This window comes from Thamnophis sirtalis, unplaced genomic scaffold (genome assembly GCF_051295495.1).
Source record: "Thamnophis sirtalis isolate CommonGarterSnake01/CBP01778 unplaced genomic scaffold, rThaSir2_p1.2 scaffold_2, whole genome shotgun sequence".
Taxonomy (NCBI): domain Eukaryota; kingdom Metazoa; phylum Chordata; class Lepidosauria; order Squamata; family Natricidae; genus Thamnophis; species Thamnophis sirtalis.
In genome coordinates this window covers 87,328,897-87,349,122 of record NW_028261382.1, presented here as the reverse complement: position 1 = coordinate 87,349,122, position 20,226 = coordinate 87,328,897, and the positions used below count along the sequence as shown (strand labels likewise).

General features: G+C 45.2%; 1 protein-coding gene across 1 annotated transcript in view; it reads right to left on the bottom strand.

Annotated features, from left to right (window-relative positions):
- Positions 1-714: 714 nt before the first annotated feature.
- Positions 715-20,226, bottom strand: part of ESAM (endothelial cell adhesion molecule) — an 85,980-nt gene continuing 66,468 nt past the window's right edge. The window contains exons 3-7 of the mRNA XM_087706319.1: positions 12,183-12,396; positions 9,082-9,237; positions 8,139-8,261; positions 6,662-6,800; positions 715-5,475 (exon numbers count right to left, since the gene is read on the bottom strand). Coding sequence (XP_087562445.1) covers positions 5,004-5,475; positions 6,662-6,800; positions 8,139-8,261; positions 9,082-9,237; positions 12,183-12,396 — 1,104 coding nt within the window. The 3' untranslated portion in view covers positions 715-5,003. The remainder of the gene's footprint in view (positions 5,476-6,661; positions 6,801-8,138; positions 8,262-9,081; positions 9,238-12,182; positions 12,397-20,226) is intronic.

Below are 20,226 nucleotides of genomic sequence, written 5' to 3'. Positions count from 1 at the left end.
GGGCTTTAAACACAGGCGTGTATGTATACATGTATGCCAACATGCCGAAAACACAGAGTCAATGACATGGCTTTCCTTCTAGAAAAGAAAGACAAACATCACTCTGGGAAATTATTAACAGCTACTGGAAGAAACAAACACCACTGTTCTACGCCCAAGCAAATAATTTTCCAGATAAGTTCATTAGAATACTGCAACCGCCTTTGTCAAATAACAAGCCCATCTATTATCCTGGGTTAAACCAGTGCCTTAAGTTAGCTGTACCATATTTTGCAATGCATGGAATCCACCAATAGCAAATTTTGTTTTGAGAATGCAGCATTTTTTTCTTGTTTAACAGAATAACAGAGTTGGAAGGGACTTCGGAGGTCTTCTAGCCCAACCCCCTGCTCAGGCAGGAGACCCTAAACCATTCCAGACAAATGGTCGTCCAATTTCTTCTTAAAAGCTTCTAGTGATGGAACAGCCACAACTTTTGAAGACAATCCTTATTTTAATTGATTTTTTGTTCAGGGCTGTTGAATTTATTTCTTTATAACCTTGTGTTTCTATTTGCTTATGTTCTTTGTCCCTATATTGTTTATCATTTTACTCCCTGTTGTAAAAAAAGGAAACAATTAAGAAACCTGGAGTTTTAGTTCAGTTGGGATCAGTGCATTTCAATGCCTTCCACACACACACACAGTCCCATGCAAACTGCCTTACTACAGTTGGTTTTAGTTGATATAAAAACAAATACTTTTAATGGTAGTTTATGAAAAATAATACATTTCAAAACTGTACATAAAAATACTTCAGTGTATCCCTACCTTCCCACACAACAGAAGGATCTTATTGCCGTTGAAAAATAAAAATAGCTAGCATGAAAATGGTTAGAGGACTCCAGTCCAGATTCACAGACCTGTTAATATCTAGAAGTATAAATTATTTACTCCATCTACATTTATAAAAAAAAGAAAGAAAAAGAAATATAGGAATTTGTCCATTGAATAAACATAATTGCACAATATATATTAAGATGCCAAAGGTGTCCTTTAAACAGTCGGTTTAAGAGGCCTGGTAGGAAGTTGTTCTATAATATTACAAGACATGTCCTCAAGAGGTATGGAAGATGTGATAGTTTGGGAGACCTGAGGCAGTATTTGGCCTTAACCGCAAGACAGCAGGTAGAGAGAGCTGTTTTTGAACCCGACATGCTGACGATTCTGAGAGTCGAAGTTCACACATTTTTAAAGTTGCCAAGTTTCAAAAATAGAGAATATTTGAATAGAGTCCTTGGTGGTTCACTAAGGAACAGTGGGACACAAATTAGAATAAAAGCATATTTTCCAGAATCAATCCTGCGGGTGTGAAGGTTCTAACCACGGTCATAAAAAGGGTTCCATTTATTCTTTTTTTTAAAAAAAACATGATAGGTTTGGAGCCAAAACAGCTATTTTGCCTAGAAGAGAACATTCCGCTCATTTAGAACAGGGATGTCCAACCTTGGTAACTTTAATGGCTGGCTGGAGAAATTCTGGGACTTGAAATCCACAAGTCTTAATAGTTGCCAAGGTTGGACACCTCTGATTTAGAGCAACTGGCTGCCTTTGTTTGAGTGAGGGACACCTCCAGAGAATACAAGGCAGATTTGCGGAGAAAAACCACAGCTATATTCTAGATCAGTTGTAGTCAACCTTTTTCTACCTACCACCCGCTAATGGATCTTTCTTGATGGAAAAATTTCCTTACCACCCACCAGTTTTTGCGCAAGGGCGGAATATTTTTTAGAAAGGAAGTTGTTTGTTTTTTTAAAAAAAGAAATGTACGTCCATTTATCTTTTTATTTCTATGCATGTTTATAATGTTTTTAACTTTATGAGCCAGACTAAACACTGCTTACTCTCCTCCTTTATTTTATCCCCTTTTCTCTATTTTTCTTCCCTTTTTTTGTTAATTTTTTTTAATCTTTTCTTTTTTATCTCCTTTTTTTTACCTTCCTAAGGGCAATGTACAAAAGTAAGGCTGAGCTAGTTAGCCCACTTATTATTATTAGCCAACAACAATTCTCTCCTGCCTATAACTTTTCTTTCTCCTATTTTGCAACTGCTCTGTTCGGTTTCTGCCTGTCCCTGCTATCCCCCTCCTCCCCTTCTCACGTGTTTGCTTCTCCTATTTTGCAACTGCGCACTCGCTCAAAAGGAGGTTTTAACTTCCGAAGTCCCTACTGCCCACTTGGAATCCCGAAACGCCCACTAGTGGGCAGTAGGGACCAGGTTGACGACCCATGTCCTAGATCAAGGGTGTCCAACTCAAGGCCTGGGGGCCGGATCCAGCCCACAGGGTACTTAGATCTGCCCTGTGGGGCTGCCCTGGAAAGAGCGAAGGATCAGCCTTATGGTGCTTCTGCCAGCAAAGATAGGCTCCCAAACCCCGTTTTCGGCTGCCACGGCCTCCTGCAACCCTCTGGCAGTGAAAACGGAGGTTGTAGCAGCCAAAACCGGAGCTCGGGATGCCCGTTTTTGCTGGCAGAGCTCTTGGGCCACCGCAGGAACCTCTGACATGAGTGACATCAAGCTGGCCATCCCCACTCTGGTCCCCAAGGTCAAACACAACTCTGATGGGGCCCTCAATGAAATTGAGTTTGACACCCCTGTCCTAGACCAACCATCATCCTAGAAGAAAGCAATTCTAAATCCACCTTGTATTGCTGGAAATAAAGTTACATGGATGACTGCAAGTAGTCCTTGATTTGCGACCTTTTTTTGGTGGCTATTCAAAGTTACAATGGCACTGAAAAAAGTGACCTGAAACTGGGCCTGGCACAACGGTTGCAGCATCCCCGTGGTCACGTGATCAAAACTGGCGTGCTTGGCAACCAGCATATATTTATGACAGTTGCCGAATCTCAGGGTCATGTGATCTGCATTTGTGACTCTCCCAGATGCCTTCCAACAAGTAAAGTCAATGGTGGAAGCCAAAGTCTCTGAACAATTGTGTGGTTTACTTAATAATCAAGGTGATTCTCCTTAACAATCATGGCACAAAAAGGTCATTAAATTAGGTGAGATTCACTTAACAATTCCCCACTTAGCAACAGATGTTCCAGTCCCCAACTGTGGTCATAAGTCAAGGACTACCTGTACACAAGGATTCAAGGCAGAATCCTTCCTTAACTTGCCTTGCCTTCTAGCCTTCCTTAGGGGTGGGAGCACTTCCTGAAAAGCATATTCTACATCTGTATTTCTGTGGGCTATGCCCTACCTTAACTGATAGAGGACCACTACTTCAAAAAGTGGGCTTGTAAGGATGCTAGGAAGCAACAGAAAAACCCCTCCCCAAATTTTCAGCACAAGAGTGGTGGGATGGAAAGACCTAGTGAAGAACCTCTACAGATCTGTGTGTCAACAGTTTCATAAGAACCGTGCCATCTGACAATGCTGAATTATATGATTAGCTTGGATTAATATTAAATGTAGGAAAGCATTTTATGGTCCTATAAAGATGAATTTCTTTTGCAAAGCTACTGTTTAGATGCATACCTTAAAGGTGGCATCCACTTTTTAGTTTCAAAACCGCCAAGTGCGGAAACTTGAGCACCCACCCAATTATTGTCTTGTTTCAATCTATCCCATTTAACTTATTCCTATCAGAAACCACTTCCAAGCATCCTCGGGTGAATAACAATACTTTGATCTCTTTTTGCATTTAGGATTCAGTCTTGGCAACTTCATGGCACTCGTCTCTCCAAATAGTTCCATCCTGAGCCAAACTCATCTAGTCACTAAGGCTGCCAAAATTAAATAATCTGGGATACCATTTCAGGAAAAAGGATATTACACAGCTAGTTGTATCCATGGTAAAAGATAACCTCTTGAATAGAGCTGCGTTTATTTTGTACCAAACTTATTTCAGGGGGCATTGATACTACCTAATTTAGTGCCCAGCAAGTACAGGTGAATCTCCAAAGTCTTGAATGGGCCTTCATAAGTGCTGAACTTTAAAGTTGTCATTTTAAGGCTTATTACAGAAATTCATTCGTCACATCGTTGATATTCCATAAATTACATTAAAATGGCATTTTCTTCAAATGCAATATATGGTGGCTTCTCCATTCATATGGAAGCTTGGGTCTTCAAACAGTTGCACACCTCTAACGTACTGTGATTATCAGGTGTTTCAAGAGGCAGGTGAAATGTTTATGCATTAATTACCTTTGAACGGACTTCCAAGAACTACCTGTAGGCCATCAACCCAACCAAACAATGGGACTGAACGGTCCTTTAGTTTTGAGCAGGAATGACAAGAAAGGAAGTCACACCTCCCCACTTGGCTGCAATCTTTACCCATTGCTGGAAAACAATGTCTACCTGGAATGGGGCAGCTGAGATTCTATCCCTTCTTTTTTTAACTTGTGCAGATTTCTCTAATGTGTAGACTTTTGACATGGAGTCAGGTGGGTTTCAATTATCTTTACCTTCCCTTCCCAAGTGGCTCAAGGATTTCCCATTATGTGAGCTACTTCTTGAAAAGTATTGGAGAAGATAGAATGACCCATTTGGCTTAAAAGACTTCAGATCTACCTCCTTCTCTTATTCTAAGCCGAGACAGTAAATCACAGTTTGCTTTCTCTTCCTCAACATTAAGAGTCACGTTAGAGAATAAACACATTTTCATCCAGTTAAACCTAGTCTCTGTTAGGTAGATTCCCAGAGGGGATGGAATGGGGCTGGTGCGTCAAGAAGAATAAGACTGGACAGATAAACAGAAGCTCTTCTGGTTACCATTTGTTTCTTTTTTTTAAAAAAAAAAGTCCTTTTCAGAAGTCCCGATAAGGTCTCACTTATGGCAAAGTCTTGACATTTGGTCACTTGAAGAACAAATCCAAGCCCCAACCCACACAGAGACCCCTGGACCTCTGCGGACAGGCTGACGAAGCAGCATAATGCGCGCCTGTCTCTCAACAGTGCTTGTGAGGAGTCAAACCAACGGCCACCTGGAGAGCTCTGGAGTCACAACCGCGTTTACACCAAAGACCCCGCCTGGCTTTGAGCAGGCACCATGACCGGCACGGCCCCCATGCGATTCAGCGTGGAGGCCGTTAAGCCTTGAGCAGTAGGGGCGGGGGGCTCCTGTGGCTGGGGGGCCTGGGGCTGAGCCCGGTTTGTCCGGTGGAGGTTATTCCTGTGGATGGGCACATTGGCATGATGGCACTGGACTCCGTTGATCACCGGTGGAAAATAGAGGGGCAGCGATTGGCTGGAAAGGCTGGGGGTCGGGGTGAGGGTCCCGTTTCTGGGGTCGGTGAAAGGGGCCTTGAAGCCCACCATGCTTCCTGCAGCAGTGGTGATGGAGGCCGTGTCCGAGGGGGCCCGGATGGCGTAGGGTTTGTGATCCCGGGAGGTGTTGATGGAGGACAACGTTCCATTTTTGGAGAGTCCATCAGTGCAGGAATTTTTCACCCAGGAGAGCGTCTTGGGAGCTACAGCATCTTCCCTGTAGCGGGAGAGGAAGTCATAAATGGAATCAATGAAGTCATTTTCCAATATTCCATTTCCATACTGATCTATGATTTTTATATTTTAAGCCCTTTCAAAATCTTCCAAATGTAAACTTGTGTGTTTCCGTGACCCGTCAAAACCGCGGTCCACAAAAGCGCGCTTGACGAAAGCGCGCATTTGACGTCATCACAGCGCGACGGAAAAAATTAAAAATTGAAATAAAAATAAAATTAAAGCAAGCTGATTCACATAAAGGTAAGGGTTAGGTTTAGGTTTAGGGTTAGGGTTAGGTTAAGGGTTAGGGTTAGGTTTAGAGCGTTAGGTTTACGTTTAGCGTTAGGTTAAAGGTTAGCATTAGGTTTAGCGTTAGGTTAAGGGTTAGGTTTAGGGTTAGATTTAGGCTTAGGTTAAGGGTTAGGTTTAGGGTTAGGTTTAGGGTTAGGTTTGGGGGGGTTAGGGTAAGGTTTTTGCTTTATTTTTACATTTATCGATCACAGCGCGATGTTTTCGTCACGCTGTGATGACGTCACGTACGCGCTTTTGTCGAGCGCGCTTTTGTCTACCGTGGTTTTGTGGTGGAACCGTGTGTTTCCCATCAAACAGAGTATCTAAATGAGTTTTGCCTTGCAAGGACTTATACTCCTATCTGTTTACTACAAGACTAATTCAATCATCCGTGACAAGGGCCTCCTCGGAGGAAAAAGAACCCACAACCACTATAGATTAACCATTCCACTGTTGTACACAAAGTGTTTTGTTGTTGAAACTAATCCGAAAGAAGCAACAGAAGGGAATATTTGTAGTTCAGTTTGAACTCTGAGGTCCTTTGTGCTCTCTGAGCTTGGCTGTTTTCTTGCAGACATTTCATCACCCAAGTGGGTAACATTATCAGCGCTACCTGGCACAGCACTGATGTTACCTGGCCGATGAAACATGTGGAAGAAAACAGCCGAACCATGAGAGCACCAACGACCACATAGTCAACAAGACATATTGAAGATGATCCAAACACAATGTCTACCTTAGACATTTCTTCCAGATGCTCCAGGGGGAAATTCCAACCATTCCTGGTCATTGGCTATAGAGAGTGTCAGGCTGATGGACTTAGAATCCAACAACATGTGGTGGATACTCTTTCCTAATTCTGCGATCCACAGCGCCAGATGTTCTACATTACTTACTTGATTTCATTGGCTATCTCTTCTTGGGCTTCCTTCTTTTTCTTTCGGTAGATAAACATCTGAAGTGTAAAAAATATGATCAGGCCGAGTCCGATGAGGGTCCCCACGACTGCACCAGCCACCATTGCTGTATTGAAGGCTGCAAAAGGAGCCACAACAGTAAAGATGTTTTGGGGTTTTATAAAGAAAAAATTGAGATGGGAAAAAGATTTCAGCAAATCCTACCTTTCTCAACCGTTCCCAACCTCCTGCCTCTCTAGAAACTTGGGCCTACTTAATCCTAATTAAAATCCCTCTAACCTCTTCACACCAAACACAACTGGTTTGGGATCCAATCTCTGCGTGAACATTTAGGATGATTTATATATCATTGATATCAATCTTAACTTCCAGAAAGGCTACACGGGGCTGTTCCCCCCATGGTTATCCGAAACAATGGTGAAATAGACTAGGCTGGGAGATATTGACTGCTCAAACCATTTCAGGAACAAATGAGATATTCTCCTTGGTTTTCCCTGTCTTAAATCCTCTCTGTGGACCACCACCAGAGGTGGGTTCCTACCAGTTCGCACCTATTCGGTAGAACCGGTTCGTCAAATCTACCGAACCGGTTAGAAGAGGTTCCACCAGTGGACCCGGAAAGCAGGCCACACCTACAGAAGAGGTTCCAAAATTTTTTGAAACCCACCACTGCCACCCCCCACCCCCCCACACAAACACAGAGAGAGAGAGAGACTGACACAGAGAGAGAGAGAGAAAGAGAAAGAAAGGAAGAAATGAAGAGTGAGAGAGAGATCAAAGAAAAAAAGAAAAAAGGGACAGAGAGACAAAAGGAAGGAGAGAGAGAGAGAGAGAGAGAGAGAGAGAGAGAGAGAGAGAGAGAGAGAGAGAGAGAGAGAGAGAGAGAGAGAACACATGGCCGGTAAGCCACTCCCACCATGTCACTTGGCCGGCAAGCCACTCCCACAAAGGAGGCTACACCCACAGAGTAGGTTCCAAACTTTTTTGAAACCCACCACTGATCACCACTGACAATTCTTAGCAATGCTGGCTAGGGAATTCTGGGAATGGAAGCCCATATCTCTGTTGGAGAAACCTGGAGAGCAGGCAGGTTGAGGAAGGATGCCCTGATCACTACTTCACCTTGGCTGCTGATGCATGAATAGACTGTTAGGACGATGGTCATTTCTACCAGGAATATGAACAGCACCTTTTAATCCAGATGGAACAGTCATCATCACTACAAATTCCCAGCTAGGTGGACACCTTCAATGTGGCAGCCAAGGAAACACTAATTTCCCTAAAATTTGATACCAAGGGTGTTTATTTTTAAACAGAAATGGAAGACTGTTCTTAAGGACACAACTGATTGCAATGGTGGTGTTTCATTTATTTCGACCTTCTCTTGCTCCTAAGAGTCCCCATGTAAACGGAAGCAGAGTAGAAAGAGACCTTGAGTTGTCAAGAAGAGACTCACGTGGATGCACTTCCAGATTGAGTGTGCAGTTGGAATGGCCAGCTATGCTGGAGGCGTTGCAGAGATACACCCCAGACATGTCGATAGTAAGATTGGTCAGTGTCAGCATCCCCTTCTTGGTATCTGGGGAAAAAAATGCCAAGCAAGCTTCAGACGAACAGGACTGTATTTCAAGAGGATCCCGTTAACATTCTCTCAGTGACTTGGCTGAGCACCTAGCAATAGCACTTAAGACTTATATACCGCTTTACAGTGTTTTAACAGCGCTGTCTAAGCGGTTTTACAGAGTCAGCCTCTTGCCCCCAACAATCTGGATCTTCATTTTACCCACCTCTGAAGGATGGAAGTCAACCTTGAGCCTGGGGAGATTTGAACTGTCAAACTGCAGGCAGCCGGCAGGCAGCAGAAGTAGCCTGCAGTACTGCACTCTTAACCCCAGTGCCACCATGGCTCTAAATGAAGTTTTCCCATTTCCCAGGGCGTAGAACAGTGTTTCTCAGCTTTGCCATCCTAAAGACATGTGGACTTCAACTCCCAGAGTCCCATGCTGGCTGGGGAACGCTGGGAGTTGAAGTCCACACATCTTCAGGTTGCCAAAGCTGAGAAATCCTGGTACAACTTGAGTCTAAAGTGTCACCACAACAGGTTGCTTCCTCCCCTGGGGCTCATCGGGAAATTTTCAGCAAATGGTAATTCTAAAGGCGGATGAAGAAGAATACGAAATATTCAGCGGGTGATTCAACCTACAATTTTGGATTAAATTCAATGCACATTGAACTGGATCAAAAGTCCGTTCTCGACTAATTTTTCTCTTTTGTTTTGGAAAGCAGACCCCAAAGATACACACAGAGACGTCTCCCCTCTTCACCCTAAACCACAGCCATGGTCAACCTGCCCTGTCCAGCTGTGCTGGGCTACAAACCTCGGCAGCAAAGACTCGTACCTTGTGTGGGTGCAAAGAAAAACTGGGAACTGGGCTCAGTCCGCTGCCAACGGTAAACGGGGACCGGTTTTCCAAAAGCAGATTTGCAGGACATGGTAACGTTGCCTCCAACCTGTGCGCTGCCTTGAATCTGACACTTTGGTGGAGACGGTGGGACTGCAAAACAACGAGATCTCTTTTTTTAAAAAAATGAAAGAAATACAAAAACCATCCAACGCTTTAAAAAGGTAGCAAATGGCGCCATCTACCGGCTATAAAAAACATTGGCGTTCCACTTGAAAGGGGAAAAAGAATCAGTTCGTTTATTTCGTTGGTCGAACATGTACAAGATAACAGGTATAAGTGTAAACATCAGGGGTGGGTTTCTCGCCCCGTTCCAACCGGTTCGGTTGGAACAGGGCCAGCGGCGTCCTCGTGCACGCGCACGGTGCACACATGCGTACTAGCGTCTGCGCGACGCTCCAGCTGCTCCTGGACAATCGCGCAGGCGCTGTATGCATCCTGCGCATGCGTGGAAGCGCAGAACTCGTCTAAACCGGGTAAGGACCGCGGGCGGGCGGGCGCGCCCTTCGCCGTTCCCGGAAGTTACTTACTTCCGGGTTCGGCGACCAACCGGTTCTCAGGGACCGCCGCAAACCGGTTGAAACCCACCCCTGGTAAACATGGACATGAACACAGGAGACGGGTACGAATAAATGGGGACAATAGGACAGGGACGGTAGGTACGCTGATGCACTTAGGCACGCCCCCTTACGGACCTGTTAGGAATGGGGTTAGGTCAACAGTAGATAGTTTGAGTTTGAAGCTGTGGAGACTTGAGGATGTGTAACAATGGAGTTAGGTAGTACATTCTAGGCATTGACCACTCTGTTGCGGAAGTCATATTTTCTGCAATCCAGTTTGGATTCCATCAACTTTCAAAGGGGAAGAGATGCTGTGAAGCCTGTTGCAGAACCCCAAATATGGAAGGATCTTAAATATTAATGGATGCATCAGTGAGGTTGTTGTTAATGTTACCTGTGGCAAGAAACAACTTTTGATTTTTATCTTTCTTTGTGCTATTAGAATATTGGGGGGGGGGGGGGTCAGAAATGATCCCATTCTATCTTTGGGCCTCCTGAGGCATCTTGTTGAAGTTGGATCAATATAAGTGGGAAAGGGGCTCCTGAAGCTTCAGTGTTTATACTTTGGACAAAACCAGCGGTCGGGTTCCAAATCTTTTCCTACCGGTTCTATGAGAGTGTGCGTTGCGTGCAGTGTGCTGTGCGTGCAGCACTCAAAGACTGCCCTCGGTGTCAGCGCTGGTGAGCTGAGCTGGTTTATTTTAGCTCAGCTGAGGCGCAGCAATACACTCTGTTGCGCGAAGCAGCTGAACTAAAAAACAAGGGCATATAGGACAGGGAGCAACAGGGGCAAGAAGGAGGAGCCAACAAGAGGGGATATTTGCCGGTTCTCTGAACTACTCCAAATTTCTGCTACCGGTTTGGCCAAATCAGTCTGAACTGGCTGAATACCACCTTTTGGACAAAACATAAAGAAGGAGAATCCACTCCTCTAGATTCTATCCCATGGGAATTGTAGTGGAAAGAGGGGCAGTACCTGCAGGCGGAGTTAAAAGAGGAATCAGCCTAGAATCCTTGCATAGTCACAAGCAAACTAAGTCCAGCCTCCTTTGAATTCCATTGACCCTTATCTAACTCTTAGCAGCTGTTAACCATTATTTGAGAAGATTCTTGTACCCACACCTGAATAGCAATAAACCAGTTTAAATCAATGGTGGGTTTCAAATTTTTTTAGAACCTCTTCTGTAGAGGTGGCCTGCTTTGTGGGAGTGGCTTGCCGGCCATGTGACTGGGTGGGAGTGGCTTGCCAGCCATGTGACTGGGTGGGCATGGCCAACTTGTAAAATGTGGTGAAACTCACTTAACAACACTATTGCTTAGCAACCAAAATATTGGCTCAGAAACTCTGGCATTTGAAGTGTGCAAGTCTTAAAGCTGTCAAGTTAAAAGACCCTGGCACCCGTAACCCTTTAGAAAAAAAAACCCAGGGGTGTTCAAACTTGACAGCTTTAAGACTTGTGGACTTCAACTCCCAGAATTCCTCCTCCAGTCATATTAGCTCAGAAACTCTGGCATTGAAGTGTGCAAATCTTAAAGCTGTCAAGTTACAAGACCCTTGAACCCCTACTAACCCTTTAGAAAAAAATCCCCAGAGGTTATCAAATTTGACAGCTTTAAGACTTGTGGACTTCAACTCCCAGAATTCCTCCTCTCGCTCTTCATCTTGATGATGTGCAGACAGGGAGGAAGCTGGAACCGGTTCTAAACGGCACTGTAAATTTGTGGAACCTCTTCTATAGAAGAGGTTAGAACTGGCAGGAACCCACCCCTGGTTTAAATGAACTTTCACGGGTGAATCTGATCTTTTGAAACCGACAGGACTGTTTTGAAATAGCTCACCAGCTGAAACTTGGGTGCTCCTTGTAAATTGCTACGCAGCTCTGCAGACTACAAGGCTGAACTAAAGAATGGTTAAGACTCCCAAGCTCAGCTACAGTATATGGTGAAGAAATGGAAAGATTGGCAACAATCTTTTCCTGATGCATCCAAGTTAACTTAACAACCGTAATTGAACCTGTAACTACGGCCATAAGTCATGAGAGTTGTAAAGCAGGTCGTCATGCGACTGACCCAATTTTATGGTCTTTATTGTGGGAGTCATAAACCAAAGTCAATTTATCCAGCAGTCACAAACTGAACCCATTGATGCTAAGGGCTGGTTTCTGCTGGAAGCCCGGAAAAGCAAAAACATCCTAAATCCCAGTCATGGGACTGTGGGATGCTACAAATGATCATAAACTGCAGGCTGGTTGCCAAGAGCCCAAAATGCAGCCACGTGACCACAGAGGGAGGGCATCCCTCAGAACTTCAGAACCGGGTCATAAGGAATGGGAAGTTCATTTTAACTTTGAACGATTGCTAAGCGACCAGTCATAACTCGAAGACCGCGTGCATGAAAATGAAATGTTCTAGGTGATTCAAGATCACATCTCCCCCATCTAACGTCTGCCAAGCGGAAGAAAACCGAAGTTGATTTACCTAGAACGGTAAGGTTGACCAGCCCGATGTTTCTTCCATTCACCGTACTGTCGTCCGGAACGTTCACGGTGCACATATATTGGCCAGAATCCATTTCTTTGGTATTATTAATGACGAGGGAGACATTGTGAGAAGGCATACGGAAGAAAAATCCAAGGCGCTGCTTGAGGTCGGGATCTTCCACTTTGGTTGTCTCGTACATGAAGGCCATGATCTGGAACGCAGATCAAAGAATTCAGTGTTTTGCTGAAACACAGTTTGCTGTTCTATGAAACACAACACACGAAACCTGTCTGAATACACCTAGGAAGGATGCATACCATTGCATGCCTAGAATAGACTAATTGTTCTCAAATTTGGTAGCTTTATGCTGTTTGGATTTCAACTCCCAGAGTTCTCCAACCAGTTGGCTGAGGAATTCTGGGAGTTGAAGTCCCATCCTCATCAAATTGCCAAGGTCGAAGAACATCCTACAACTTGGCCTCGTTCTCTGTGCAGTCTAATATTGTCTGTTCTTTCACCTGTGTGAGCCACACATCCTAAAGCTGCTGAGTTTAAGAAACACTGGAACAAACGATCAACCTTTTTCATATAATTTTTGAAGCAGAGACATTTGAAGCAGAGATACTTGTTTTTCATCTCTTTCCTCCTGCTGATTCTTCTACTGTGTCTCTACCATCATTTAAAAATAGTTTTAATGCAGTCATTTCTTTCCCCTGTTTCAATCAGTCCTACACAACTCGGGGGGGCCAAGAACAGCAATAGTGATGCTGTCCAAAGACTTCATTTTGGTCTGCTATAAGTGACACTGGAAGCAGAGATGGGTTCCTACCAGTTTGCATCTATTTGGTAGAACCGGTTCATCAAATCTACCAAACCGGTTAGAAAAGGTTCCACCAGTGGACCCGGAAAGCAGGCCACACTACAGAAGAGGTTCCAAATTTTTTTGAAACCCACCACTGGTCCTTGGATATGATTATTCTACACTATCATGCTCATATTGATAAAACTCAGTGCCTCTGTGAAAGGTGAGGACGACTACTGCGTTTGTGGTGCAATCAGAACATTGCGTGTGTTGAAGTTGTTTTACGCAAACCAAAGATGCCTTTTAAAAAACAAGTTTACATCATATTCTTATGCATGCCAGTGCTGTGTGTGAGGTAATTTAAGGTGGTTCTGACAAGTGTCGTCGGCATCTTCATATCCGGTCACATGGGTGGCAAGCCACTCCCATCCGGTCACATGGGTGGCAAGCCACTCCCACAAAGGAGGCCACACTCACAGAGTAGGTTCGAACAATTTTTGAAACCCACCACTGACAGGAAGCCACATTAGCCTTCTGGTGGGATGTTCCACTCTAACTTTTTCTGATCCAAAAGATTCAAATGAATCCACTCCAGAACCTGTGTCTTGACATGCATTGTAATGAACTAAAGCAGGGGTGTCAAACTTAATTTCATTGTGGGCCGCATCAGGGTTGCGTTTGACCTCGGGAGCTGGGGGGGCGTGGCTGGGGGCATGGCCAGCTTGACGTCACTCATCAAGGCTCTGTTTTTGGTACGATGGCCTCCTACAGCCTTCTGCCAGCTAAAACGGAGCCTGGGGAGGCTGTGGTGGCACACCAGGGTGTGTTTTCAGCTGTGACAGCCTCCTGGAGCCCTCTGCCAGCTAAAACAGAGCCTGGGGAGGCTGTGCACAGCCCACCCAGTCTCTGTATTCAGCTGTGACAGCCTCCTGCAGCCCCTTGCCAGCTAAAATGGAGCCTGGCGGACCATGTGTGGCCAACCAAGGTTCTGTTTTTGGCTATGATGGCCTCTTGCAGCCCCCTGCCAGCTTAAATGGAGCCTGGGGATGCTGTGTGCGGCCGACCCAGGCTCTGTTTTCGGCTGTGACAGCCTCCTGCAGCCCCATGCCAGCAAAACTGAAGCTGCACCCTCCCTCAAACTCCATTTTTGGCCGCGACTGCTTCCTACAGTCCTCTGCCAGTGAAAACAGAGCTCCGCAGCCCCCTGAGCACCGTTTTCAGCCACAACGGCCTCCTGCAGCCCTCTGCCAATGAAAACAGAGTCTGGGCATACAACCCACCAGAGCTGTGTTTTCACTGATAGAAGCTCCGCAGTTTCCAGTGTTTCCAGTGCAGCCTCATGGGCCAGATTTAAGCACCCTGCGGGCTGGACCCCTGAACTAGAGCTTCTAGGAAAAATTGGATTTGATGCTCTAGCAGAGCTTGGTTGCCATAGGAACAAAAGATGCTTCTTTCCCCTTCATCACCAGTAGAATCCCTTTCTTTATAAAGCATCTGAACACCAACAATTCCAAAGATCTGACTGAGGGGATTGCAGCGAAGGCAGCAAACCCTTGACAGGATTGCAGCCAGATCCTAAACCTGCTGCCACGGAATGTAGACTCCGCCCTGGGAATGAGCAAACCTCTTTTTTTTGGGGGGGAGGTCTTTTTAGTTTAGTTTAGTTTAATAGAATTTGTATGCTGCCCACTCCCATTGGGACTCTGGGTGGCTCACAAGCAAGATAAAAAAAACATTTTAAAAATTTAAGAAAAGATACAATTATTAAAATAGTACATCATCCATACAGTCTAAGTGGGGCTGGATATAATCAACAGCCCCAGGCCTGCCGGAACAGCCAGGTCTTGGTGGCTTTACGGAAGGCCAGGAGAGTAGTAAGGGTCCGGATCTCTACGGGTAGATCGTTCCACAGGGCTGATGCAGCTACAGAAAAGGCCCTCCCTCGGGGGGCCGCCAGCCGGCATTGTCCGGTCGACGGCACCCGAAGGAGGCCCAACCTGTGCGATCTTATTGGTCATTAAGAGGTGAATGGCAGGAGGCGGTCTCTCAGGTAGCCAGGTCCTATACCATGTAGAACTTTAAAAGTAACAACTAACACCTTGAAGTGCGTCCGGAGACCAATGGGGAGCCAGTGCAGCTCGCGGAGGATAGGTGTAACATGGGTGTATCTAGGTACACCCATTATCGCTTGCGTGGCTGCATTCTGAACCAATGGTAGCCTTCGAACACTCTTCAGGGGCAGCCCCATTAAAGGAGTAGAAAGGTTTTGTAAATAGATCACAAAGTCCTGAGAAAATTCTTGACCTTGTCCGCCTCAATGAGTTGAGACCTGCTTATTGCAAAATCTTTACTCCAGTGACAGGCAATAGGATTCTACAAGGTGCCAAGGTGGCGCAGTGGTTAAATGCAGCACTGCAGGCTGACTGCTAGATCAGCAGTTCAGCGGTTCAAATCTCACCGGCTCAGGGTTGACTCAGCCTTCCATCCTTCCGAGGTGGGTAAAATGAGGACCCGGATTGTTGTTGGGGGCAATATGCTGACTCTGTAAACCGCTTAGAGAGGCCTGAAAGGCCTATGAAGCGGTATATAAGTCTACTGTTATTGCTGTTATTATTATATTATTACAAACGTTTGAACAACAATGGCTCATGGAATTATGGAAGTTCTTGTAGAACATCTGCTGCAAGTTTGCCCCTTTGCAAAAGAAAACCACTGGGTAGTAATTCAAAGCTGAAATGAGGAGCGTGTGTGAAAAGCCAGAGGTTCTCCAAGATTCTTAAAATACCCCTTCTAATTACTCAAGTTAATTTGGAGGTGGAGAAAACATGGCTTGATAGACTGGATTTGCCCCGTGCATAAACTTCTGTCCTTCCAGAAAGCAGAAATGATGGCTTACATTTGTAAGCGGAGGAGAATGCAGAGTGGAGGGATGCCACTGAAGATCAGGCAACATGTCACAGGTGGGAGGAGTCCATCAAGGAATTGCTCAGTTTCTAGATGGAAGAACTTCAAAACAATTGTAGTGCCCAATTTATTCCCCATTCACTACCCCCTCCTTTCAGGACACTTGAATGCCGTATCAAACTCCAAGCAATCTCCTGCAGAGTGTTTCTCAACCTTGGCATTTTAAGATGAGTGGACATCAACTCCCAGAATTCTAGCAATGCTGGCTGGGGAATTCTGGAAATCCACACAACTTGAAGTTGCCAAGTTGAGAGAACATGCTCTAGCACAGGGGTCTCCAACCTTGGCAACTTTAAGACTTGTGGACTTCAACTCCCAGCAAAGTTGGCTGAGGAATTCTGGAAGTTGAAGTCCACAAGCCTTAAAGTTGCCAAGGTTGGAGTCCCCTGCTCTAGCCTGTTCCTAAAACTCTGCATATGTGTGGGAAGTAGAGCCGAGGTGGCGCAGTGGTTAAATGCAGCACTGCAGGCTACTTCAGCTGACTGCAGTTCTGCAGTTCGGCTGTTCAAATCTCACCGGCTCAGGGTTGACTCAGCCTTCCATCCTTCTGAGGTGGGTAAAATGAGGACCCAGATTGTTGTTGGGGGCAATATGCTGACTCTGTAAACCGCTTCGAGAGGGCTGAAAACCCTATGAAGCGGTAGATAAGTCTGTGACCCATCAAAACCGCGCTCGACTAAACCGCGCCTGATTAAACCGCATCGCTGACGTCATCAACAGGGCGACAACAGCCAGCGCGGAGGAAAAAAGGGCGCTTTAAATAGCGCTTTGAAAGCAAGCCAATTCAACTTAAGGTAAGGGTTAGCTTTAGGGTTAGCTTTAGGGTTAGCTTTAGGGTTAGCTTTAGGGTTAGGTTAAGGGTTAGGGTTAGGGTTAGGGTTAGGGTTAGGGTTAGGGTTAGGGTTAGGGTTAGGGTTAGGGTTAGGTTAAGGCTTAGGGTTAGGGTTAGGGTTAGGTTAAGGGTTAGGATTAGGTTTAGGGTTAGGTTAAGTGTTAGGTTTAGGGTTAGGTTAAGGGTTAGGTTTAAGATTAGGATTAGGTTTAGGGGGGTTAGGTTTAGGGGTTAATTTTAGGTTTAGGGTTTACAGCGTGCTTCTGTCTCTGCGCTGTTGTCGCCCTGTTGATGACGTCAGCGACGCGGTTTAGTCGGACGCGGTTTAGTCGAGCGCGGTTTTGTGGTGGAACCATATAAGTCTAACTGCTATTGCTATTGCTAATCTGAAGCCCACCCATCTTAAAAGTTGCCACGGCTGAAGAACTCGACTCCAACGTCTTCCCGGAGAAGCAATCTGTAGAAGCTTGGTTCTTCAGCCTGGCTCTCAGCCCTCCTTCCCGCCTTCCTATCTCTTTCAAAGAGACACAAAGGTGTCAGTGCTACTTAGCACCTCTTCCGCTCGCATGGCTCATTCCCCACACAGAGCAGTGATAAGTCTCGCACATCATACGGATGACGCTCGGTAGGCATAGCAACGGCATCAAACAGTTCAAGATTTCGGCATGATACAAGAGGCCTCTGCCCGTACGCATAAGTGCATGAGCATCACATATGGTGGACAAGACATCTGTGCCCTTCCTGACCTCTTTTCCATGCTCCCTGGAGACCCATGGGAGCTGGGTTTGGCTTAAGCAGCCAAACTTCATGGCAAAAATTATGCATTTTGTCTGCATGATTTCTCCTTTTCTGTAATCGGGGTAAAATACAGTTAGCCACTGACTTACAACCATCTGCGCAGTGACAGCACTGAAAGAAGTGTCTTATGACTGTTTTCCACACTTACGACTGTTACATCACCCCCCATGGTCATGCCATCGAAATCCAGGCACTTGGAAAACTGGTTGCAGCGTTCTGGAATCACGTGATTCCCCTTTTACGTCGTTCTGACAAGCAAAGTCAAAGGGGGTGCTGGATATCACTTAATAACAGTAATTCGCTTAACAACGGAGGCAGGAAAGATGGTAAAACGGGGCAAATTTCACTTAGCAACCGTCTTGCCCAGCAATGAAAAATCGGGGCTCAGTTGTGGTTATAAGTCAAGGACTGTCTGTATAGAGCCGAGGTGGCATAGTGGTTAAATGCAGCACTGCAGGCTACTTCAGCTGACTGCAGTTCTGCAGTTCGGCTGTTCAAATCTCACCGGCTCAGGGTTGACTCAGCCTTCCATCCTTCCGAGGTGGGTAAAATGAGGACCCGGATTGTTGTTGGGGGCATTATGCTGACTCTGTAAACCGCTTAGAGAGGGCTGAAAGCCCTATGAAGCGGTATATAAGTCTAACTGCTATTGCTATTGCTATCATCTCACCTACAACGGAATGCACTTATTTTGCCCCTTAAAACGAGCCTGCTCTCTTCTCTACCAAATGGAGCAAAAGCCCCAGCCTTGCCAAAGCAGTGCTGCCATCCCTTCAGTTTGCCCCCCGACCGCCTTCGTGTTTCAAAAATATCTTTAAGACGATTGTGCAACTCCCACTAGAGGCTCTTAATTTCTGAATCTGTTGGCAGCAGGCTTCCATTTTAAGTCAACTCACCCAGCTATATAACACCGGGGTGGGGGTAGGGGGGATAATGCTGGCTTTCTCTGCCTTCATCAGTCTTCGGGATCCAAATGTGTTACAGGCTGCAAAGTGCTCGGAGAGACACTCAAGGGGCACATGCAAGCCGAGCATGCAAAAGTGGGGATACTCTCCTATCCCCCCCAAAAAGCCCACCCAGATTTGAGGGTAAACAGATTCACTCGTCAAGCAATGAGCTTCAGATCATAGTGGCATTGCATTCCCTAATCCATCTTCCCCATAAACAGAAAATATTGGTTTCTGAAGTGTCCCCAGCTGCCTAAGTCTATATCCTTCTAAAAAGAAGACATATGAGGAGAAGATGCCTGAACATCTTCTTTTTAACTCTCTTATTTATTTATTTTTAAAAAGATACTTTAAGCCTCTTGATTTTTTTTTTTATGTTGACTTTTTTCTCTGAGTTTGATGCAGAGTCTGGAAGCTTGACAGAATTGGGATGCATCCCAATTGGGGGGAAAGTAAAAATAAAATAAAAATGAAATTAAAAAAAAAAGTTAAACAGCCGTAACATTAGATTGACGTGAACGGTCACTGAATTTCAGTGAACCAAACCTAAATGTGAGGAAGTCTTAAGCAGACAGACATTTTTTCTATATATGTGGACATCTCCATCATAATTCTGCTTATTTATCTTGGCATGGCATTAATCAATGATTGAGGAGGAGATGTAGTTACTCTCATCTATTTTTACGTTTTTTTAAAAAGCAGCTGGCCTTTAAGAAAGATTTCCCTTCAGTTTTACATCTTTCCATCTGAAGGGACGTGGTGGTTCAGTGGCTAAGATGCTCAGCTTGTCGATCCGAAGGTCGGCAGTTCAGCGGTTCGAATCCCTAGCGTCATCTAATAAGAGTGAGCCCCCATTTCTTGTCCCAGCTTCTGCTATGACCATTAAGGTCATGGTTTGGAGCCCGTATGGAAAGGAGGAGATTATTTAAATGCTTATTATGGATTATTACATATAACTCAAACCGATCCATTCAAAAAATCTACAAATGTCTCTTTCGGTTAGATGGAGCCTTCAAATCAGAGGTGGGTTCCTACCAGTTCGCACCTATTCGGTAGAACCGGTTCATCAAATCTACCGAACCGGTTAGAAGAGGTTCCACCAGTGGACCCGGAAAGCAGGCCACACCTACAGAAGAGGTTCCAAACTTTTTTGAAACCCACCACTGGTCCTTGGATATGATTATTCTACACTATCATGCTCATATTTATAAAACTCAGTGCCTCTGTGAAAGGTAAGGATGACTACTGCGTTTGTGGTGCAATCAGAACATTGCATGTGTTGAAGTTGTTTTAACGCAAACCAAAGATGCCTTTTAAAAAACAAGTTTACATCATAGTCTTATGCATGCCAGTGCTGTGTGTGAGGTAATTTAAGTTGTTTCTCACAAGTGTCGTCGGCATCTTCATATCCGGTCACATGGGCGGCAAGCCACTCCCATCTGGTCACATGGGTGGCAAGCCACTCCCACAAAGGAGGCAACACCCACAGAGTAGGTTCGAACAATTTTTGAAACCCACTACTGCTTCAAATACAATACAATACAATACAATACAATACAATACAATACAATACAATACAATACAATACAATACAATACAATACAATACAATACAATAGCAGAGTTGGAAGGGACCTTGGTGGTCTTCTAGTCCAACCCCCTGCCTAGGCAGGAAACCCTATACCGTCCCGGTCAAATG